Below are 24,585 nucleotides of genomic sequence, written 5' to 3'. Positions count from 1 at the left end.
ATGTGTAGCCTAGTATGTGGGATACATTGATCTGATATTATGAACAATACAGAACACTGATGGCTCGTAGAGAGCTGGTTGAGCAGGAACAAAGGAAGGAGAAAGACCTGTTGCAGGGTTGATTGATGGGTGATGCCCTCACAGGGCGACATGCGTGTTTCAGCATACCCTGTTAGAATGAAATGTTAGTGAGCACAATAATGTTTTTGTAAAAAAAAAAAGATATAGTAAAATAAGCAGGAATGTGATAGAGAATAATAGGCTATATTAAGTCTGATGAGACTTGGTGGATATTAAAGTAGGGATTCGTTTCATAAAGAAAGAAAACAATAACCCTGAGATTGCATTAGGTCTACTCTACTCTGATGATTTTACATGGGCTATAGTCTACACTGACTACACATGGCATATATTATGCACACAATAATATAAGGTGCTTATACCCGGTTGCCCCAAATGTTAACTCGCCCTTCGGAGTCTTTGTGCAATGTATTGGTCCGTATCTTTCAATAGATATGTGTTTTAATCCCGTCTGTGCCTGAACGCCATTCCCCCCTGGTTTACTTCCTGGTCACATTGAGTGTAATACCGGCTTTCACCGGATGCGCTCCGAAGGCCCCGTCACTACCGCTCATTGAGGAGGGAACTTCCGACAGAAACCATCATAGACGGGATTAAAACATATATCCATTGAAACATATGGACTAATACATCGCACAAAGACTCCGAATCGTGAGTTAACATTTGGGGCAAACGGGTAAGCACCTTATATATGTTTTTTTGTACATCTACGGAGAACTACGGGCTTTACTGGTGAAAGTGCAGGACGCACTGGGGGGTGCTAGCCAAGACTATCGTAGATACGAATAAATAAAATGTAGTCTTTTGATCCAAGGCTGAGGAAGCTATGCCATCATTCAAGATTATCTTGGGCGATCAGAGCTACATCAGAGCTACATAAATTAGATTCATATGTCGGAAAAAGTATTGCGTTTTGACAGACTGCAAAACTGTCCCCGTTGAGATGTAGGCATTGCTTGCGGAATCAGTTTAATAGGCTATGTACAGCAGCCATATTGGGAATGAATTGGGCCCCTTCCTTACTTCCTTCACAGTTGTTAAATTATACTAAGGCTCCGTTCCATTTAGTGTGGCATAGTGGTTGTCTTATTTTCAGGGACCCCCATAACTCTGAGTGTACAAATGGAACCAAATGGACCCTTACGGGCCCATTTGGTTCCATTTGTACACTCTCAGAGTTGCACCCACCATAAGGGGCCATTTGGGAACCAAAATGTAGTGTTTCTAGTAAGCCAACATGCACGTTATTAACTTCGCATCACCAGTCTTTCCACCTCGGAAGCACGTTATTAGCACCCTGACCAGAATGGAACAGAGCCTTCATTAGTATCATTGGTAACACCTGTGAAGGAAGTAAGAGGCCCAATTTCTTTCCAATATGGCTGCTGTGCATAGAGCCTATTCTTTTGAGGCCCAAACAAAAACATGCCCCCCCCCAACAAACACAGTAGCAGAAGTTTATAAAGTGGACATGGATCGAAACGCAAACAGCAGCCAGATGAGATGAATCTACAACGGAGTGTGTCAGTGTCATATCGTCAGGCAAATTCAGTGGGAAATTCTCCTGTGGCTTTTTCTGGAATTGCTCGCAGGTAAACCGTCAAATTATGTATGTCACAAAACACTCATTTGGTTTTCCTCAATAATCAAGGCTATTATCCCTTTAAGCCAGTGGTGGAAGAAGTACTCCAGTTTTACTTGAGTAAAAGTATCAATTACTGCAATGTAAAAAATACTCTGTTACAAGTAAAAACCCGGAATTCTAAATTTACTTGAGTGAAAGTACAAAAGTAATGTATTGGTATCAAAATGTACTTAAAATACCAAAAGTAGAAAGTACTCATTATGCAGAATTTCACAAGTTTTCAAATGTATAAAAATCTTTTGAAAATAGCAGATCTGCAAGCTCACAATGCGCATCGTGAGCTTGTAGATTGGCTATTTTCAAATGGCTGAAATGTATGGCTGAAGTGGGTTATGTATGTTTATTTTACTTTGTAGATGTTTTCAAAATCTACAAAGTAACTAGTAACTAAAGTTTTCAAATAATTGTAGTGGAGTAAAAGTAAAAGTACTGAAAATATACAGTACTAAAAATACAGTACTTGAGTAAATGTACTGCACAAGAACCAAGTGCAAATACTGCTGCTGTCTGCTGATGTTCAGAGTATTCTGCAGAGGTTTTGTGGAGATGGTTCTGTTTAAAGATTGAATGAGGACCAGACTTGTTACAGTCTCCAATGATAAGAGAAATCGTGGATATTGCTTTAGGCTTTACCTTGTATTGCCTGTCACAAACGCAATTGTTGAAGCTGTTTTCTGTCTTTTAATAGCTACTAACCTGATCAAAGACTTTGCTGCACAGACATCATGACAGCAAAAGGTAGGAACCCTACTGTTCTGCTATGTGCTGCCCGTTATGGTGTGGATTTGATTCTGCTCTCTAGTCTGGATCCCTGCACAGGCATGCTGGGCCCTGGCCCAGGGGCCAAAAGGTCAGGGGGCCAAAGGAGACCCCCCTTAGGGCAAACTTGAAACTAAAATCAGTCAGGAAAATGTAATTACAGTGGCCCTCATATGTTTTAGGGTTATATATATATATATATATATATATATATATATATATATATATATATATATATATATATATATATATATATATATATATATACAAATAAAGTTAGTGAAGGAACATAAATCAGTCTATCAAATAAATACAAACTAGAGTATATAGGGCCCCAGTATGATATTCTATGTTTTGCAAACCTTACAGTATTGTACTGCAGAGGCTTTTATAGTTGAAAAAAAAAACACAGCTCATCCGCCAGTAGACTAAGGAGAGGTGCAGGAGCCAAAGGGAACCAAATGAAAGAAAAAAAAGCTGCCTCCGCACATTCAGCGCTCGCTGTGCAAAAATCACCCTACGGGACGAAGTGGAGGACAAAAAGATATAAAAGAGAGAATACTGTACTGAACGGGTGGGAGGTACAGGTACAGGGTTCCATGGACTTAGGAGCTGAACCCTGCAGGCTCTATTGCTGTTGCATTGTGACCTCAAGGCTAATTAATCATGTTCATTGACTGTTTTGGCTATTGAATGGAGGCAGACTGACATCTGAATCGATGTATTTCGTGTTGTGTGGCAGCTGATTAGGCTTTCGGATGTGACAGGATGGCTGTTGAATTGGATTGGATTGATCGGGGTGGTCAGTATTGCTCTCATTTCCCCGTTTCTCTCACCATCTCTCAAAATAGGTCCTGTCATGTTCCATGATGATTTGCTATTTTCTATGTAAATGTTGCTGACATTCTGGATGTTTTTAAGCATAATTCGCAGCGTGTGACAGCTATCTGGAAATGGTGGGGGCGGGTGGGCGGTGTTTAGCTCGGGGGTCCATGGCATCTCGAATATGACCACGGGGAACGGTAGTGCATGAACTTATTCCCAGATAGCCATCTTAAAAAGTATAGTTCTGTCCATTAATGGTAGTGCATGTGGCTTCCCTCCGTGAGCATCAATAACGTGGAATTATCTTTAATAGTATATAAGCCTAATTGTGTAGAATTATAACTTTGCATATTTTCTATCATTCATAATCTGAAACCACCCATGCTCATCTATTAGCTGCAGTATTTGGGTCAGGGCCAATTTCATTTTGTCCATATCAATTAATGTAAACTCAATACCCCAAAACATTGCCAGTTCTCGAGCTGCATAATGTGATAAAGTGACGTGTTGTGAATGCACATTAAGTTGAACAGAGCAGCGTGCTCAAACACTACCCAGTAGAAACATCACTGGTTGCAGGCAAACCGACAGGCTCTCTGCCCTGACCAGTGAACCCTCACAGATTTTAATTAACGTCACCTGCGTGTTCAGCGTACAGGCCAATGCGTGAGTGCAAGAGAGGTGCAATAGGGCGTTGCATGGTTCTCAACGCGGGGTCCACCAGGGGTCCAAAAACAATGGAGCCTTGTGGTGTCTGTAACTCACACTGAGAGTGTACAATTGGAATCGATTTGTACACTCTTAGAGTTGAATTAAGACTGAGGATAGGGGGTTGTAGATGGGGGTTCCGGTATAGTTTAGTTGAGTGATTCTCAACCTTTTTAAATTTCAAGGACCCCGTGTTTGATATGTATTAGGCCACGGACCCCCATTTGACTCATTTACACTGTAAAATCCTCTGTGTCAATTTAACTCTCCTGAGCTACAGACCCGTAAGAGTCCATTTGGACCCCTGTCGGACCCCCGAACCTGCCGCTGAGAACCAGCGCTCTAAATGTGATAAATATGAGGAATGGGGCGGCACTTTCTGACATCACATCACCATGACAACGACAGTTGCCGCTATCGACCATGGAGATAGTGAGGTGAGGCTCATCTTTCAGCGCATACCTAATTTAATTAACTGGAGCGTTTGATGTTTGCTCCATGTTTATCAACAGAATAGTAGTAGGCTAATGTTGTTGGATCAAATCAGATGAAAACATATTTAGAAATTGCCCAGCATGCCATCATAGTAGAAACTGGGCTACACACAGTCAGTGGTGACAGTATTTACTCAAGTACTTTACTTAAGTACAGTTTTGAGGTACATTTACTTTACTTGCTCTTCCATTGAGACTTGTAGATCCTGGGTCTGATTTGACACGGCTGGTAGACAAGTGGTACTGCCTGCAGGTAGCACACTTACGCAAGAGACCCCTATCTGGGGGTAGAACCGGAACGTTTCAGAAGCTAGCTTTACTTCTTCCACCACTGCACACAGGCAGGGGCTGCCATTATGAATCACATGAATGTGTTTATACCTGCACGTAAAAGTAGTTTTGCCTGCTCCTTTCCTTTTTGTTTTGTTTTTTCTTTTATTGCTTCCGGGCTTCAGCTGTCACCCGGCGGTTTTTAAAACATCACAGCGCTATGAAGTGTGGACTATTTGCCTCGAGCAAAGTCTGTATGCAGACTTACAAAGTCTGCGAGAGGAACCCTCATGCGTTTGTCTCGCATGCATGGGATATGAAAGGCCTGTCAGTCCCACAATTTTATAGTGGGACAGCACTGAACCAAGGACCGGGCGATATGACTTCAAATCAATATAATAAATACTGTGTTTTATATATATATATATATATATATATATATATATATATATATATATATATATATACACATACACATACACATACACATACACACACACACACACGCTATACAGTATAAACCTGCCTCTCGATTATTCGATTAACCTACATGAGAAAGATTAGTTATTGGTTCTAAATGTCAGTTGTTGTTTTTTTCCGGTTATGAAAAAAACATAGGATCCGGGCACTCAATAGTAAAAGGAGAAAAAAGGCATAATGAATAAAAAAGCCTTTATTAAAACATGGCTAACGCCGACATGTTTCGACCACAACAGGTCTTCATCAGGGCAAAAAAATCAATAGAGGCTGTCAGCCGTACCTGAACCCTTGCGGATTTAACCGGAATGCGCATCAACATCTGCAAGTGTGTGGTGTGGACTCTGGGCCCATCCAGGGACCCATCCAGGGACCCATCTAGGGACCCCTCCTGACTGGGTTGCCAGATCAGCTTATTATAATTTCCCCACAAGATTTTATTTAAAAATAGCCGATCTACAAGCTCACAGATCTGCTATTTTCAAATAGCTGATGTATATGTTAAAGTGCTCACTCATGTGGCCCATAGTCGCTTCTTTTGGGCTGGTTTTCCTAGACCTGGTTGCTTGTTTCTCTCACAGAATCTGGCAACACTGCCTCCTGATTCCTCTGGCTAAACGCCACAAGAGTTCCAATTAGTTCTCTATGTGGCCAGTAGATGGCAGGCGTTCCCCTGCCTATGCAAGCAAGGTACCAGTCAGGTTTTCTCCTCAAATAGAAAGTCTCAGTAAACCATTAGGTTGTTCATTTTGTTGTAATTGTTCACCAGGGGTTGAATGCAGTTACCGGCATGCTGCACATGGCGTTTCATAACCTTGCACTGGGATATTTTAGAAGTTAAATTACTTTACTTTATAGAAGCAGGGTGGATCCGAGGGAAGGTAGTGAGCGGTGTAGAGAAAACCTAGAGGCCTCTCTCCCTGAAAAGTGTTGCTGCTGTTTGTCTCGGCTGCATTTTGATAACCAAGAGGATTCATCTGGAGTCTTAAAACGCAGCATGAAGCAGTTAACCAGTTATTATCCTGTTCGCCAGCGAATCACTATCAAAGAACTTTAGTGCGAGAAGCGCTCTTTTGTAGTTCCTTTGAACACAGCGTGATATCGTTTCAAAACTCGGCCATCTAAGAAAAAAAGAAAGAAAGGAAAAAAGCACGTCGTCAGTTGAAGTAGCTTTGGGTGCGAGCCAGCACAGGTGTGGCGGGGCGAGAAGAGGTGCTATCGGATGACAGGAGCGATGCTGGAGGGGACTTGAGATGGTGATGGTGGACTGGTGTGTGTGTGTTTGTGCCTCCCGGGCCTGCTCAATAGCCCTCTCCAAGCGGCTCCATGAGAGACTTTCACCACCTCCCCACCAGTGGAACATTAAACCCTTTTGTGCTTCTAAATACCTGAGAGTCCACATCTCTAAAAGTGGGAAATCTGAGAAATTCCTGATCAACTTGGTAGACTATTACCTCAGCCTCCCTCAGTGTCACAACTTCTCTGCTCGCTGCTGGGGTCATGGGTAGTAGCTAATCCCCAGATAGAATGACTAAGTTACCGCTCTTATGGCAACTTTTTGGGCTTCAATATATTCTACAGAATGATGTATGACAGATGTGCTATTGCCACAAGAGTTACTTATGTAAAAATCCACTTTTATTCCGTCCTTCTGCAGTCTTAGCTTGTGCTTGTATTTTGTTTATTTATTTTATAGTTGACTTTAAAATCTCACATGTGCACACACATTTAAACGCTAATGTGACTCATCACAGGATCATTTGTCAGATTACCTCCTGTTGCTTGTTTTGGCACAGATGTGGTATGCGCCATGTGTCAACGCAGATATTTGTTTTTCTGACTACTGAGCTTGTTTACTTAGTCTACAGCTTAATCAAGTCTCTCTCCCCCCCCCCCCCCCCCCCTTTTCGTAAAGCTATGATTACCTTTCCGTTCAGAATAATTAACAGCATTTAGTCATGAAAACAGGAATTGTCACAACAAAAATATTTGAAAATTGATTTAATTCTTAGGTTTATCACGTCCTTAACATTGTACAACGATTTCAAATGCAGTATGTATGTGTAGGAATATGCATATATACACAAACACCGCTTGCTTTCCCCCCCTATAACTCATCAGAGCAGTATTTCTCTTCCAGCCTGAGTGGAATGTCATTATGTCCCCTCCTGCTCCACTGTGCACGCCTTCGCCTCTGTCTCAGGTAGAAAACAGCTGTCACCACACACAGACAGATGGATGCTACCATCATGCCCGACCCGACTAGCAGCATCAGCTGCGCCTGTTTGGCGGTCCCCTCCTCCAGCTCACAGATGGGTGCCTCGGAGGGGGTCTGAGCCAGCCTGTACGGCAGGGAGCGGGGAACGCTGTCCAGGTGGCATGGTCCTATGGACTCATTGACCAGTAAATTGACCCAAACAGTGGTGTGGAGTGGGGACGGCTTCCCCCTGTCGCTGACCACAACGAACAGGTGATGCATCCCCAGGTCCTTCCCTATCAGACGCTGGGCCAGGGTGATGTTTCCAGATCTGGAGTCCAGCCTGAAGGGGCTGCTGTGGTGGGCGGGCTGCCGCGCCGCGATGGTGTACGTGATGTCCGAGTTCAGTCCCGAGTCCTCGTCGACGGCGTAGATCTTGGCGACCATGGCGCCCGTCCTCGTCGAAGGAGAGACGGTCAGACAGGACAGGTTGCTGTTGGGAAGGATGACTTTTGGCTGGTTGTCATTGATGTCCTCCACAAAGACCGTTACCCTGGCAACCGAGGTCAAAGGGGAGGGTTGGCCGTTATCGGTGGCCAGGAGGTACAGCTCGTAGTGGTCCTCCGTCTCTCTGTCCATGCTGGCGGTGCACCGCAGCGTGCCTTGCGCGTTGTCCACGACGAAGGCGCTGCTGCCGTTTACGACGCGCACCTCGGCCTTGCCGTTCTCCCCTTCGTCCGGGTCCGTCACCCCCACCTTCCCCACCTGGGCGAGTGGCGGTATGTTCTCGGGAACGAAAAAGATGAAGTGCGGGGTGAGGAACGCGGGTGCATTGTCATTCTGGTCCAGAACACGAATGCACACCGTTGCCACTGACTCCAGCGGAGGAGATCCTCCGTCTCTCGCCAACACGGTGAGCGTGTGCTCGTCCTGCTGTTCCCTGTCCAGTGGGACCGACACAGACAGCCGACCCGTCATGCGGTCCATTTTAAATATGGCAGCCGCGTGCTTGCCCAGCCTGTAAGTCACCCTGCCGCTGTGGCCGCTGTCTGCGTCCGAAGCTCTGACCTTGAGCAGCGACGCCCCGGGCTGGTTGTTCTCCTCCACCTCCAGCTGGTAGTGAGACCGCAGGAAGTGAGGAGCGTTGTCATTGACATCGACCACCAGGACCCTTATCACTCGCCTGGAATATGGAGTCACCACACCTTCAGCTTGGGGCCTTAACGCCACCACCGAAATATCATATTCCCTTTTCACCTCATAATCTAAGGGGTTTGCTGTTGACAGGAGATACTTGCCATTCTGCAGGCTTAAAGAGAAGGGCACCTCTCCTTCGATGGACAGAGACGTGCCTTTTAAGTGGCCGTCCCCCCCGAGCTCCAAGAGAGCTAAGACGGTGGGGGGCTGGTTCTCGGGTAACATTATAGTCTGGTTTTGATGCTCGGCTATGAACCCGATCTTTATTGCCGGCACTTGGCCTGCCACGGGGAGCACGGATACAGTTACCTGAGTGTCTGTTGGGGGGCAGTGATAGCCATTGGCTAACACTTTCAACACCAGCTCCTCTGAGCTGTCACTCTGCAGGTCCTGTGCAAGTGTGACGTGCCCCGTGTGACTGTCCAAGCTGAACAGCTTCCTGGCCCGCTCGGAGACCTTGGGACTGAAAGAGTAGCTGATGGCGGCATTGGGGCCAACGTCCTGGTCTGTGGCAATGACCCGAGCCACCTCTGTGCCCCTGGGGGCGTCCCCTGGGATGCTGACACTGCTGTGTCCGTCGGAGGTGAAGCTCGGACAGTTGTCATTAACATCAGTCACTCTGACAGTCAGACTCACTGTGGCACTTAGAGGAGGGAAGCCACAGTCGGAGGCCACCAGGGTCATCTGATGCTCGGCCCGGGTCTCTCTGTCTATGGGTTTTTCCACTACTAGCATAATGATGTGGCCTTCTTCCACCGTTAAGCTGAAAAGTCCGTCAGAACCTTCTAGGTGGTAGTAAACTTCTCCGTTAGGCCCAGCGTCTCTGTCCTGGGCCTGTTCGTCCAAAAGATAACTGGTCCCCACCGCGACGTCCTCGGACACGCTCAGGTGGATCTCGGCGTTTTCAAAATGAGGCGCGTTGTCGTTTATGTCTTCCAACACCACGAGAAACTGTATAAGGTCTCTGGCGGGCCCCACGACGGCATTGTGTGGGAGGACGCATTCCTTAGCTTGCGTCTCCTCAGGGCAGAGCGCCTCGCGGTCCATCTTTTGCTCGGTGGTGTAGATTTCCCCCGTGTTCTCAGCCATCCATAGGTACTCCTGGGTCAGGAGCTGGTATGGAGGGGGGAAGTCTTTACCGATGGTCCCGACTCGAATACCGGCCTCCCTCTCCTCTGGAATGGAAAACCGGACAGAACCACATAAAATCTGCCTGAGATGCAGAATGGCCAGCACACTCTAATGGAGAAAATAAACAGTCAACATTAACATGCAGGAAAGTACACCAGCACAATGAAAATGATAGACAGATTACAATATATGCAGTATTTAACATTGTACATTTATGTATATGTGTATATATATATGTGTGTGTGTCACACACATACACATACATTATTTAACATTGTACATTTATGTGTGTATATATATATATATATATATATATATATATATATATATATATATATATATATATATATATATATATATATATACATACATACATACATACATACATACATACATACATACATACACACACACACACACACACACACACACACACACACACACACACACACTCTCTATGTATGAATATTTCTCCAGATAATGATATGGTGGCATTTATGCCTCAGTGAGCCCTTTTAAAAGCAGGAACTGTTGAAGGTAATGTGATATCCCTCAGCCCCCGCGAGCCAATTACTCGAACCCGCAGGACTTATCAAATGACTAATCACATCTTGGCTGTTACAAATGAATATTCACGTTCGGACATTGTATAGCTTCTATATATGTTCTTTAAATATTCTAATTAGCCTTTTGCTCATTAAGTACAGAGGTACTCGAAGGGTATCACTTTTCACACACTCATGAGAGCGACCATGTAACGCAGCCACTCAAGGACAACCAAGACATACGATAGATGGCATCTTTTTTTAGCAGTTGCGTCAAATCAAAAGGCATTCAAGCGCGTGTCAAAAATGTGGTTGGTTCTTCTTATTTTTTTCACGAGTATTGTTTGGATGAACTAACCTGCAGTAGTCCAGCCCGGTTCATATTATCTGGAGACCCAGCATGGCCCATAGCCCTCATTCATGGTAACGGAGTTCTTTGCCAGAGAGTGTGTGAGTGCTGAGAACAGCCAGGTAGGATCCTGTACCTGGCTTCACTCACTGAAGGAGGCCCCTCCTACAACAGCTTACATGGAGAATGGGCTAAGGCTGATTTATACTTCGTCCTATGATGGTGTCGCGTGCCAAAAAACACCCGATCTACAAGGTCACAACGCGTCGCGACCTTGTAGATCGGGTGTTTTTTGGCACGTGAGTGACGCGACACTGCCGTGCGACGAAGCATGAATTAGGCAGTAGTAGAATGTTGAACCAAAGTCTACAGCAGGTTCCTCAGGTTCTTTTTTCTTATTACAGGAAAGAGTAAACTGAGATGCTGTGATTGTGTAAACTGTCTGTGTGCAATTATTCATTAGGATTAGTGATAAGGGCAAGGAATCCATGTGAACCACTTGAGCCCTATGTCACAAATGGCAGATCTACAAGCTCACAATGCTTTGCGATGCAACATGTTGTGAGCTTGCTATTTGTTTTGCTATCTTAGAAATGTTGTGATTTTTGAAAATGTATTTTATTTTTTGATTTCTGCCTATAATAACATGTCCAAAATAGGGATGACCGGTTCTAATTAGTTATGACATACAGCAGGATTATGCTATAGTATATCTCTGCTGTCCGGCCAGAACCAGCTAACTCCAAAATGGTAATTGTTCAGGAAATGAAAAACAAAATATACATTTTTCAGAAAATGAAGAAAACCTTATATTTTTAAAACAAAGCAATACTGCCTCATCAAACTTGGTATTGTGACTTTATATATTATCAGATACTTGCATGTGTCATTATATTATCACCACTTTACCCAAATCCAGCTCAAGTGGAGTCAGGAGGTTTTGTCCATCATTGAGTGGAGTTAGGAGGTTTTGTCCATCATTGATAAGAACAGCTGCCAATGAATCTCAGAGCTCACAACACATCACAACGCATTGTGAGCTTGGAGATCAGCTATTTATGGTGTGCGCCATCCTCATATACTAAGTATAGATCAAGCTGAATGCTGTACTTAAACAACTTTTATTTTAACATGCATTGGAAACATCCATGGATCTATCTGTTACCACTGTTCTTCTACAGTTGAGTACAACAAACAATTCTGCCTCAATACTCAATACTAAATGTATTTAACAAAAGCAATCATGGCACACCAACAATAAATAAATGGCATATCAATAAAAAATACATTCATGAATAATAGAATCTGTAGCCTATCAAATCTGTAGCCTACTGCACTAACAATAACAACCACAGTTGCATTTACCTATCCATCAACATTTTATTATTACACTGTTGTGTGTTGCCTAAACCTTCCAGTCACTGGGTTGCTGAAAACACCCCGCAAAACGGTGACCAGAGCCGAGAGCAACTGACTGTTCACTTAAAGTCTCTGCTAAAGGTGGAGGGTAAAGCATGAAAGCAGTTTGACATGAGTGATATTCAGTCACATCCTGCATATTGGTTTAACGCTGAAATTACCCAGTGAAAACTGTCCAAATTTATATCTGACAATTGGTCAAAAAAAAGTCTGAATTACTGTACGTTTTTTTTAATCTGTAGTATTTATATTTGACAATTGGCAAAAACCCTGTATATATAGTATGCAGCAGTGGAGAGCATGAGAGGAGGAGGGAGTTGTTTGTTTTTGACGGACAGTTTGAGGATCCAATGGAGTTGGGAGTTTTCGTCAGAGGCGCTTTTTAATACTTTTCATAGGTTATTATAAAAAAAAACTTTACACAGATGTAAAGGGGGTTCAATAGCATCGATTTATGAAAAAAAAAAAAAAAAAAACTGAAAATGGAGTTAGCTGGTCCCGGCTGGACACCGACGATATATAGATATCTTAGTTTTTTCTCTACTGTTTGATTTGTCTTTTCCCTGTCCCCCCCTCTTCTTTTCCTTTTTCTTTCTGAAAAAAACCCAAACACATTTCACCCACTTCTTTACACCTGTAAACCTGTGATGTGACAATAATGTTGATTTTGAAAACCTACAGTAAAATGTTAAGTATTCACAGCTTGGTCTCCTCTGCCTCTGTATGATGATAGCGTTGGCTTCGTTTCCCTTTGTCCTATTTTAGAAGCAATGTATTTGTCTGCTGCTGGTCACCACAATCTTCACTTCCACAAAAAAAACTGTGCAGTTTTGTTTACACTTCCATAATATGCAGGTCTGTTTAACCCTGTTGAAAGGCTTTGCTGTCTTTCACAGCAATTTTATGTCAACAATTCCGTATGCAGCACAAAATACAACAAAGAAATGTTCAATAATGTTTAGGTTTAGTTGCATGAACCTCAAGAAGGTGGGGTGGCTCACCTGCGATTTGCACTTGAGCGACCTCTGTTGCCGAATTTGGGAAGTTGATTTGTGTTTGCTTTCATTTTCTTCTATCACTTCTTGTTTTATATATGCTAGTTAGTCTATGTAGATGTATGTAAGTTGGCTACTTGTTCACACATACGTCATTTTAGATAAACATATACTGTTCGCTTGTCCAGAGATGTTAAGAATGTTAAATAGCAGTGTCATTTCTGGCTGTTCTAGCACCCTAGGCACGAAGGAGAATACATGCTGTATTTTTAAAGCAGGAGAATTGGTCAGACCGTGTCCCTTTTGTATTGTATTTGCTTTTATAGAGATGGTAGGAAAGCTGAGAGGGAAGGCTTTGGAAGAGCACTAAGTAAAAAAATGATAATCCTTATTTAAATGGCTTTAAATGGCAGAATTAGTATTATTATCTCTAGGGACTCGCAGAGCAGAACATTGTGACCATGTGCACCCTAACTCGGCTATCAGGTTTCCCTGTCCCCTTGTATTTTATTTTATTGGGAAGGTAGAAGAGCTTAGAGGGGAGGCGAACCATTTTTCAAGAAATGTTTAAAATTAAAGTATATTATTAGTAGCCTATTATCTCCATGGCTACCTCCTGTACTGTTGTCCGTTTCTTCTTTCCAAACTGCACTTTTCGAAGCCATCAGGAAAACACAGACGGATGCACCACAAAACATTTCAACAGGTTCTGGATTCAAAACATTTCACTCACATATATTCACTCATACATTCATTGTTGACAGTATACTCATCATATTCACTGTTTATAGACCGTGTGCATATTATCCAGATCACTTTTGAAGGCCAGTTGACACTGTACATATATTAGTCTCATATATATTCACTGTTGTCTGTCTGTCAGTTCATCTCTCCCTCTCAGGTTATAAATTAGATTGTACATTTATAGAATGTTAATTCAGTCAGAACAAGTGCACAAATCTTGTCAGAATATTAGTCAATTTATTTGTATTTATCTATATTTTATTGTATCTAGTTCATATCTCTCTACTCTTAGTTACCTGGCAGGTAAGAGTAGAGCGATAAGGATGAGATCAAATAAAAACCAAGGAGGTAATACTTGCATCTATCCTGGGTTTCATGCTTAGTGCTGTTGCTGCCAAGACACCTGAATTTCCCCACGGGGTCCTGGATCGATAGAGGTTTATCTTATCTTACTTAATTGTTTTCTTTGCACTCGATTTACGTGACCATTTACCCTGTCGTTTGTTATCCATGGTTCACGGCCATTCACTCTGAACTAGTAGTCGCTCTGGATAAGAGTGTCTGCTGTGCTGAATGCCTAAATTGTTTGTGAAGGAGACAGGAACACTCTGTAGTTAATTTAAATAGAAGAATCACTGAATGTAAAAATAACTATTGAACTATACAATATAGTAACAGGATCAGAGGTGGACAGTAACTATACTTTTCCTTTACTGTACTTAATAATGTTTTTTGAGTATGTGTACTTTACTTGTGTGTTTGTATTTTGGATGCCTATGACTTTCATTCCACTGCACTTCAAGACAAATATTGAACGTTTCACTCCACTACATTTCTAGTAAGGGAAAATGTACATAATGAATTAACCACTTAAGCCAGGGGGTTTCAACTGATTGTGAACCAGGGGCCACCACCCTGACTTCAACCTGGGGACCACTGTTGCGTTGGGTGGGGATATGTGGGCTAAGATTAGTTAAAGGTCGGTTGGGGTAGCCCTTGAAGATTGCTTGAAATATGCTATAGTCCAGAGCTCAAAAAAGGTTGAGAACCAACCACTGATCCATTCCTCTTACTTTATCCAACCGTCCATATTAAACTCATGTTAACTGAAACTATACTGATTTGTAACATTTATGAGTGAGCAATCAAATGCCATTAAATTGACACATTTCCTAATAATGATGACACTTTACCTTCTTGACATTCTAACTCCCTTTTCTGTGGAATTTCTTGACCTCACACTTACAGTAATTGCCTTCATTGACTCGTCATCTTAGGTCACCAGCTCATTTAGTGCACTGCTTCTCAAGTAGTGGTCCATGACATGATTACAGGTGGTCCATGTGTGTCTTTTCTTGGCTATAGTGGTACGTGGTTAGGGACAGAGTCTGGCTCCAACCTTGCCCTGTACATAATACTGTTATACTAACATTCTTCAGGTATGCCAGTGTGGCAATACCACTCTCACAGAGATACATCATTACAAAAGGTAAATTACACACTGCCTGAAAACTCATCCAGAACTTCACAAGGCACTGTGGAATTGAAACGCAAGCCTCCTCCAATGACCACTGATAATGTTTTTGATTCCACTGTCCTCATATCACACAAATACCAAATTACTTTAAGTTTCTCCAAAACTAAACAAAATGATGAACAAAAACAAAATCTTCACTTTATACATTACTGAATGGATGACCAGGGACCACGTGAAATACCTTCACGGACCACCAGTGGTCCACAGACCACCAGTTGAAAACCTCTGACCACTACATATTTTCGTTTTTGTTTTCAAACTGTTTATATGATGTTTTGCGTAGTAGTGTATATTTGTCTGTCATTAAATGTTTCTATGAATTGAGTACAAAAGTACCCCAATGGAAACAAGCCATAGGCTACCTTGGGTTAAAACCCTCTTAGCAGACCTTGTACAGAACTGTACTTTCCTGTGCATTGTTTTTGCATACTGCCAATTAAGTAATCAATCAACCAATCAATCAATCAATCACCCTATTTCAAATATAGTTTGATAAACAAATGTTTGGCATGGCACTTTTAAAGTCGATATTGAATAGGCTCTATTCACAGCAGCCATATTATCACTTCCTTCACAGGTGTTACCAGTGATACTAATGAAGGTTCCATTCTCGTCAAACAGAGTGGGTCTACAGTTGGGGTCCAGGGACCCTCATGGGCTTCCAAATGGACCCTTACAGGTGTGTAACCCTTACGGGTCCATTTGGTTCCATTTGTACACTCTCAGAGTTATGGGGGTCGTGGAAACCACTGGAAATGGAACAGAGCCTTCATTAGTATCATTGGTAACACCTGTGAATGTCTTCATAATATGGCTGCTGTGAATAGAGCCTATTAGTTTCACTGTAGAGGCATTTTCTTTCTCCCCCCCCCCCCTCTCTCTCTCTCTCTCTCTCTCTCTCTCTCTCGCCCACCCACCCATGTTGCATAAGTTTCTATTTCCATCTCACAGACAGTACTGTAACCATTACGTCCCCTTCCCCCCCACCCCTTTTTACAGTAGCCTAAACTTTCTGCACGGTTCCCAATGATCTCGAGCACAGCAGCCGGCTGTTCTGTGATTGGCTTCTTCTGTTCACCCCGCTCATTCATTCCGTTACTTGACGCTATATACGTGACGGCCGACCCGACCTGTCAACTTCAAAGCCCCGTGTGACTTCAGACAGAGCAGATCTGTGTTTCTATTTAGAGCCATTTTTTTTACATTTATTTCTTCAACAATGTCCACGGAGAAAATTGCAGGTGAGTCCTAAAGGCTATATAGTTCTATTTGAGTTTGATATCTCACTACAATCGTACTAGCCTGCCGAGTTTGTTTGAGCCTGGAACTTTTAGAGCGTGTATATAGCTATAGGAATGAGTTTATTTTCGTGGCAGTTTGTGGTAGATCGCATTGATCAAGGGGATTAAATAATTCGATCGTTTCAAACTGCCTATATAGGCTACAGCAGCTTCATTTACCCAATGTTAGGCTATTTCTCGAATACTATAATTCAACTAGACACCATATTTTCCGTTTGTTGATAGATCATCCGTTTTGAGAATAGCTATAGGCCTATCTGATAAATAAATTCAACTATTATTGGATCACACACTGCCTTGCGTGTGTGGTGTTGTGGAAGTATATATATATATATCTGTGTATATATGTGTATATGTATATGTATATATATGTATATGCATATGTATATATATACATAATATGTATATATATATATATATATATATTTTTTTTTTCACTTTAAGTAATAAAAGTAGCAATATACTAGCTACTCTATTACAAGTAAAATGGCCGTATTAAAATTTGTATTTTAGTAAAAGTATTGGCATAAAAATATAGCCTACTTAAAGTAGGCTACCAAAAGTAAAAGTTGCCTACTCATGATGCATGATGATTTGTTTTTTTCAACAGCCAAAGCATTAAAGAAATAAGAACATCATATTATTTTTTTTGTTTTTAGACACCTGTAGGTAGATATTATAACTTGTTATTCAAGTTTTCCACTAATTAGTTTAGTTTTCAAATAATGGTAGCCTACAATATTTGCCTCTGAGAAAAACCTTCCTACTACTGTGTCACACAAAAGTAGCAGATCTAGAAGGACTTGTAGATCTGTTATCTTTTGCTATGTTTTTTGTTTAACCCATTCAATCCGGGAACGAATCTCTGTCATTTTAGATGTCTTTTAAAAAATAGCAGATCTACAAGCACATATATAGGCACTGTGCCACGCTGAAAAATCTTGAAAATGTGGGCAAATCTAATATATATATTTTCAAAGCAAATTTGTAACTCAAATCTTTGCTTCTGGGGGGTCCCTAGAACAAAACATTTTGAGATGGGGGTCCGTGGCCAAATACATATAATTTTGGGTGGTCCTTGACATGAAAAAGTTTGAGAACCACTGAATTTATAGCAACATCATTTTTTTTTTAATTTTGTTTTTACTGTTTGGATTTAGAAGACATTTGTAGAATCCCCAGAAGCAAATATTTGAGTTACAAAATGTTCGCTTTAAACATATATATTCAAAGATTTGCACACATTTTCACGATTTAAAAAAATAAATAGCAGATCTACAAGCTCACAGCGCGGCACTCGGTGCCGCGCTGTGAGCTTGTAGATCTGCTATTTTTGAATAGCCAAAGACACACAGATGCGTTCCCGGTCTTAATGGGGACAGAGACATATACTTGTTGGCAAGGGCAGCTTGGTGTAATGATTGGTGGAAGTATACTTTCCACCACTGTCATTGATCGGGCTGAGGAGAACCCGCTCCACCGTATCGGTCCGTTATTTCAGATGTTTTCCTCCTCTAAATCTTGCAAAACACTGTGGTGTCAGATTTGGACCTGGAACTGGGGGAGCTGCTGCAGGAGTTCCAGGACGTGGTGGAGGAACTGAAGGCGCCACCCTCCTCCCAGGGCAACAACCATCACACATACCAGCGTCTGCTGAAGGACGCCAAGAGTCGCACCGGCTTAGGAGGAGGAGGAGGAGGAGGGGATGACAGTGGGGTTGAAGACTCCGATTACAGTGAGTAACTAATAATAATTATTATTATTATCATAATCAATAACGAGGCAAATGCCCAATCCTTCTGTGATTATGATACCGGCTAAACCAGACCTGTTAAAAAAATAACCATGCATTTGGCCATGGAAATATTTTGTGCCATACAATATTTGTGTTGTTAAAATCATTAAGAGTTTTTTTCAGATTTGTTTTTCAAGTTAAACAATTATAGCAGATTCACAAGCTCACAATGCGATGTGTTGCGAGGCTATTTTCAAGTGGCCGATTTAGGCCTATATATAAGGTTGATATGGTTGAGCTGAGTTTGATGCTATATTAAATAATTTTGCTGGGGACCCCCTCGAACCCCCTCAAGGACCCCTGGGGGTCCCCTGACCCCACTTTGAGAACCACTGGGCTAAACTACAATGAGGAGAGTAGGGGCCACGGTGTAATGTGCGTCATTTGCCCATGAGTCAGACGTGACGCCATTGACATTAATTACGGGGAACATGAAATGAGTCCAAAAACGGGACACATTTACCAGAATTATCTGTTCGCCGGCAACAATGGCTTTGGCACACTATAGGCTACAATGAACTGTAATTATTGCATTGACTGTATAGCCTATCTTTTAGTTTGTCTCTAGTTATGAGATAAGTGTTTTGTGTGTAGCTGCCATGAAACCCCCACCCCACCACATTTCATCATGCAAGCTCAGCGTCAGTAAATCGCACGCTTAGAGCTCGTCACCGGTGAACCATTGTTTTCATTTAATCGCGTACAATTACTGGACTACAGAAGATTATTGCTTTTATCATTTCTATGGTCGTCTGACCTCCTCTCTTTTTGTCTTTAATGTTTCCTCCTACCCCCCCCCCCCTCTCTCTCTCTCTCGTATTCCTGTCTGTTTGTATGTCTGTCTGTCTGTCAATTCAGTCAGTTAATTAAATTCAAAGGAGCTTTATGGCATGGCATGAGAAAACATAGGTTTACATTGTCAATGCAAGTGTCAGAAACATACATATAATGTCTGTCTGTCTCTGTCTCTCCCCCCTAGGCAGTGAGGCTTCTTTGGGTAACAGCCTGAATGCCAGTGAGGAGGAGCTCCACACAGCAGGCATAACGCTGGCACCAAAAGGTATTAACAGGCCACTGGCTGTCTTCAGTGATGGCTATCTGACAGTGTGTCCATGCTCACTGTTATGCACATAAACAGCTTGGACATTAGCATGGGCATTGTCTCTGTCTTTACACAACAATGCTTAATAGCATCTCCAACTGTTAAAGGTCTCCGCAGGAAAAACTTGCAGGAGCTGGGACGGGTGGGATTAACTCCGGTGTGTGTGTGTGTGTGTGTGTGTGTGTGTGTGTGTGTGTGTGTTTTGGCAGATGATAAATCTCAATGGATGAAAACATTAGGAAGGTGATTAGGGGGTGCCAGCCTGTCTGTGTTGGTCAGCACGGACTTTATATAATCACTGTTGGGTTAAATATTCATAATATTTGTAATATATTCATAGTATTTACCATTGTTTAAATATTTATAAAGCCCACACAGACAGACTGACCCACTCCAACCTGGCGTGTTATTTTAGGCGAACATTTTCCCCCACATTTTCAGAAAAAGAAAAAAAAAAAGCAGATATTCAAGCTCACAACGCATGCAATGTGTTGTGAGCTTGTAGATCACCAATGCTGATACTTTTGTGTGACATTGTAATATGATGAAGTGTAGAATATGGCATTAATCCATGGGGGAAAAAAAATTGAGATTCTGCCTAACACGATACAGACAAATACTGCTGAGTGGTTGCATCAAGCTGTAGACACCCCCCCCCCCACCCCAGTTTGAGAGGTTTCATCAGGTTTTATGCGGACACTCATTTTATTCCATTATGAAAGCATTTTGGGGTCTTATGCAACTCTGAGAGTTACTTTAGCTCACCGCTTTTGGTCCAAAGGAAATACCACTGAACTTAGCTGAGTTTCTCCACAGAAATGTTCCATTCTGTTTTTTTCTTTTCTCTCTCTCTGGTTTCTAACATTCTATCCTCTCTTCCTTCAGCTAAGCTGGGAGACACGAGGGAACTTGAGAGTTTCATTGACAGTCTGGACCGGGAACTCGCTGGTACGTATTTGAAAGAATGACGCCACTATCACTCCACGTTCCATTTATTCCTTTAGTTCAGTGGTTCTCAAAGTGGGGTCCGGGGACCCTAAGAGTTCCTTGAAGGGGTTCCAGAGGGTCCCCAGCAAAATTGAGGGAACAGCTTTACTATTATTTCACCGGCTAGAAGGTAGAATGTATATGTACTGTTATTTCCCTATTTATAGACAGTTCTTTACTAAATCTAACCCCCTCCCTAAAACAAAATGAAGAAAAAAACTATTCTCTTATGGGGGCCCCCGGCTCAACATATTTTCAAAAGGGACTCTGTGGCCTATGTGTATTACTGTGGGGGTCCTTGACATGAAAATGTTTGAGAACCATTTCTTTAGTTAAACACTTAAGCCTATTTGTTGTACAACAAATAGCAAAAATAGCTGTGATGTGTCGTGAGCTTGTAGATTGGCTATTTCTGAGCATCTTTGAATTTTTCTAAAAAGGTTTGCCAATAATGACATGCCGAAAATAGGGACACTAGGTTGAAGTGGTTGAAGGACTTTACCGGTCAATGTTTACTATATCATACATAAACATAATCTAGATCCTTGTGCCACTGATCATGGCTGTCGTTAATTTGTTTACATTTTATCCAAAGTCATTAAAACACTATTGAACTTACCAGAGTAATTGAGTCAATACTCCCAAATCAAGCTTTACTGCTGGGACGATTTGCGGTTAGCTTTGGTCAAATCAATCCACGCTTTAAAGTGCATTAAAATGCAATGATAATATAACTTTGACGAAAACAACCGTATAATGGTTTAATTGATTCTGATGTCGGACTAAAATGAACGGAAATGATTCATCGACATCCAAACAAACTATGGCATGCTTTGTTAATGTAAAGAAAGATAATGTCTGCATACAGTATAATGCCGTCATTTATTAATCAAACAATGTTTGTTTGTTTGAATAATAAAGCGTGAGCCAGGATTAACATTATATTGTTTGAGTTTTTGTTGTCCAGCACCAGTTGTATATCAGTAATTAATGTGGATGTTCATAATCCTGCCTATCTTTATGCTTTGTAAATATTCAGCAGAACTGCTTTAAACTTTAATCGTCTCTGTCGCGTGGAAACCTCATATGTTACTTTTGAGGATAAACGTTAAAAAACAGCAAAAGTAGCAGATCTACAAGCTCAAAACGTGTCGCTTTGCGCCGCGTTTCGAGCTTGTGGATCTGCTACTTTTGCTGTTTTTGTGTGACGCTGCAGTATAATCAAGTAGGGAATTTATTTACGAACAAAATATGAAGATGAGAGCCCGACAGCAACGATATGAGTCTCAAGTGGATACACTAAGTATACGGTGGCGAGTGGTACTCAATAAACCACACAGTGGGCTGCAGAGGAGTATGTAAGGGTGGCTTAGAATATGACAGATCATATGTTCATTACCTATAGAGATACAGACCCGCCCCCCCCCCCCATATAGTCCCTTATCTCAGAGCACCCTCTCCTCCTGTGTAAATGCCACGTCTGGGGACTCAGGTGGGTTATCTGCAAAGCCCTCAGTGATAATGGTCCTCCAGACTACATGAGCACCATGTTTCCTGCTATCAGCACTAAGGCAGTAGTGTTTCAGTGCATCACATACAGTACACACACACACACACACACGCACACGCACGCACACACACACACACACACACACACACACACACACACGTGTACACACACACACACACACACACACACACACACACACACATACGCACACACGCACTTGCACACACGTACACACACGTACACACACGTACACACACGTACACACACACACACACACACACACACACACACACACACGTGTGCACACACACACACGTACACACACGTAAACGCACGTACACATATACACACACACACACACACACACACACACACACACACACACACACACACACACACACACACACACACACACACACCATCCATCCGCCCCCAGCTCTCCAGTTCTGTTACTGGGTGGTGTGTGTTTGTGTTGGAAGTAGGCGTGTAGCGATTTACCGTAAATAGATTAAAATCGACAATTTAAATCTAGTTTTCAATACAAGTAGCAAATTTCAGGCATTTGCTACCGTATTGAAAAAGAGGATAAGAGAAAACACTGTATTGTAAAAAATAAAAGAGAAGAAAATACTGGATTTGTGTAAGAGAGAAAAAAACGAAAAGATTTTTCGGTCATTTGTCTGGAAACTAATTTTGTTTAAAAATCATGAAAAATCGCATTGTGAACCTGGTGTCGTGAATCGAATCGAATCGTGAGTTGAGTGAATCGTTCCGTGTGTAGACAGTGTGACTGACTGTATGCATTGTGTGTATTCTTTCTCCTGAACAGAGATGTGAGCAGAGACGGAGTGAAGAGCCGCCGCTCAGAGCAGCAGGAGAGAGGAGAGGAGGCCAGAGGCGACAGGGCTGAACGCTTCACATCTGAACCACAGCAAACGCTCCCCCTGCTCTCTCCTGTCCGCTCCGCTCCGCCGCGAGGGAAAAGGTTAACATCAGGAATTAAAAGGGCATTCTGTTCTCTACTGACGGTGGAATAACAGCCGTGCCCTCTGCAACACACTGCAGACACTCAGAAACACAGCGGCCCGCAGCGGTCGGACCAGATGTGTGACATATTGAAGAACCCAGACCAACATAGCCCTCCATCTGTCAGGCCGCGCCATAGAACACCGTCTAGAGGTTTGGGGGGCTTGTTTCTGTTCATTAGAACATTCGCTCAATGCAACACACCACCGGTTACGAGCCCTAAACACTCTTATGTTCTGTTCATATATGTCATTTTCTTTAGGAAGATTTTAATTGGCTCATTTTATTCAAGTTATGGTTAATTGCCGCAGAGCAAATCTCACAATTGAATTCATGCGTTCAGATCAAATGACATTTACATTCCAGACAAACCGTATGAAATGTACAGTTATTGTTAATATTCTTGTTTAATACTGTAAAGTTTTGTATAGCTGCACATGAGAAGACTTAGTATTTTTGTTTTTTTGTACTAAGCATTGATATTGTACAGATGAGTTCACATATCAATAAAGTTTTCTTTTTTTTGTTTAATTATGTTTGGCGTCATATGTTTTGCTTGGTAAGGTTTTACATGCTACACATCGGGCTTCGCTGATTATCGTTCATGCTACTATATTTGGTGTATCCCGGGGTTGTCAGTTTTGATAATAAGCATTTCACTTTTCTTGAAATACTCCTTAACCCATTAAAACCGGGAACGCATCTGTGTAACCACTTTAACCGTTATTTTATACTTTGGCTATTCAAAAATAGCAGATTTACAAGCTCATAGTGCGGCACCGAGTGCCACGCTACGAGCTTGTAGCTCTGCTATTTTTGAAAAATATTGAACATTTTTTTTGAACATTTGTGTAAATCTTTCTATATATATATTTTTTTTTAAAGCGAACATTTTTAACTCAAATCTTTGCTTCTGGGGGGTCCCTGGAACAACATGTTTTGAGATGGGGGTCCGCAGACAAATACATATCATTTTGGGGGTCCTTGACATGAAAAAGTTTGAGAACCACTGATTATAGCGACATATGTTTGTTTGTTTTTTTACGGAAGATTTAGAAGACATTTGTAGAATCCCCAGCAGCAAAGATTTGAGTTGCAAATGTTTGCTTTAAAAATCTAAAATGTTAATGATTTTTTTTAAATAGCAGATCTACAAGCTCATAGCGCGGCACTTGGTGCCACGCTATGAGCTTGTAGATCTGCTATTTTTTTTTAAATAGCCAAAGTATAAGATAATGGTTAGAGCTCAAATCTAAAATGACACGGATGCGTTCCCGGATCAAACGGATTAACAATGCTGGAGAAGAATGGCAGTCGGTGTGACTCTGCCGCCACCAAGCCTAAAAAAGGGATGATCCAAGTGTCACACCACATGACAGTGGAGCCTTTCACCCACTTCTCTCTGTTTGTGCCGGTGCCTCCGCATGCCTTTCCTGATTATGCTCAGAGTTTCACTTCTGCCACCGCGTCAGGAAAGCCATAAATTTAGCT

At 42.1% G+C, this 24,585-nt stretch overlaps 2 protein-coding genes across 2 annotated transcripts; one reads left to right on the top strand and one right to left on the bottom strand.

Moving 5' to 3' along the window:
* Nucleotides 1-7,303: 7,303 nt before the first annotated feature.
* Nucleotides 7,304-10,770, bottom strand: pcdh20l (protocadherin 20-like). Its single transcript, XM_084086067.1, has 2 exons — nucleotides 10,688-10,770; nucleotides 7,304-9,892 (listed from the first exon to the last, which is right to left on the bottom strand). The coding sequence occupies exons 1-2, from the start codon at nucleotides 10,745-10,747 to the stop codon at nucleotides 7,367-7,369; spliced, it is 2,586 nt and encodes an 861-aa protein (XP_083942193.1). The 5' UTR covers nucleotides 10,748-10,770; the 3' UTR covers nucleotides 7,304-7,366.
* A 5,671-nt stretch (nucleotides 10,771-16,441) lies between these two features.
* On the top strand, nucleotides 16,442-23,628 carry LOC311033554 (regulator of cell cycle RGCC). The gene is made up of 5 exons (XM_084041121.1): nucleotides 16,442-16,614; nucleotides 18,218-18,409; nucleotides 19,449-19,529; nucleotides 20,457-20,519; nucleotides 22,898-23,628. The coding sequence occupies exons 1-5, from the start codon at nucleotides 16,593-16,595 to the stop codon at nucleotides 22,903-22,905; spliced, it is 366 nt and encodes a 121-aa protein (XP_083897247.1). The 5' UTR covers nucleotides 16,442-16,592; the 3' UTR covers nucleotides 22,906-23,628.
* The last annotated feature ends 957 nt before the right edge of the window (nucleotides 23,629-24,585 follow it).

Source organism: Gymnoscopelus microlampas, assembly GCF_963454915.1.
Source record: "Gymnoscopelus microlampas genome assembly, chromosome: 18".
In the NCBI taxonomy this organism is placed as follows: domain Eukaryota; kingdom Metazoa; phylum Chordata; class Actinopteri; order Myctophiformes; family Myctophidae; genus Gymnoscopelus; species Gymnoscopelus microlampas.
This window is presented reverse-complemented; position numbering and strand designations above follow the sequence as displayed.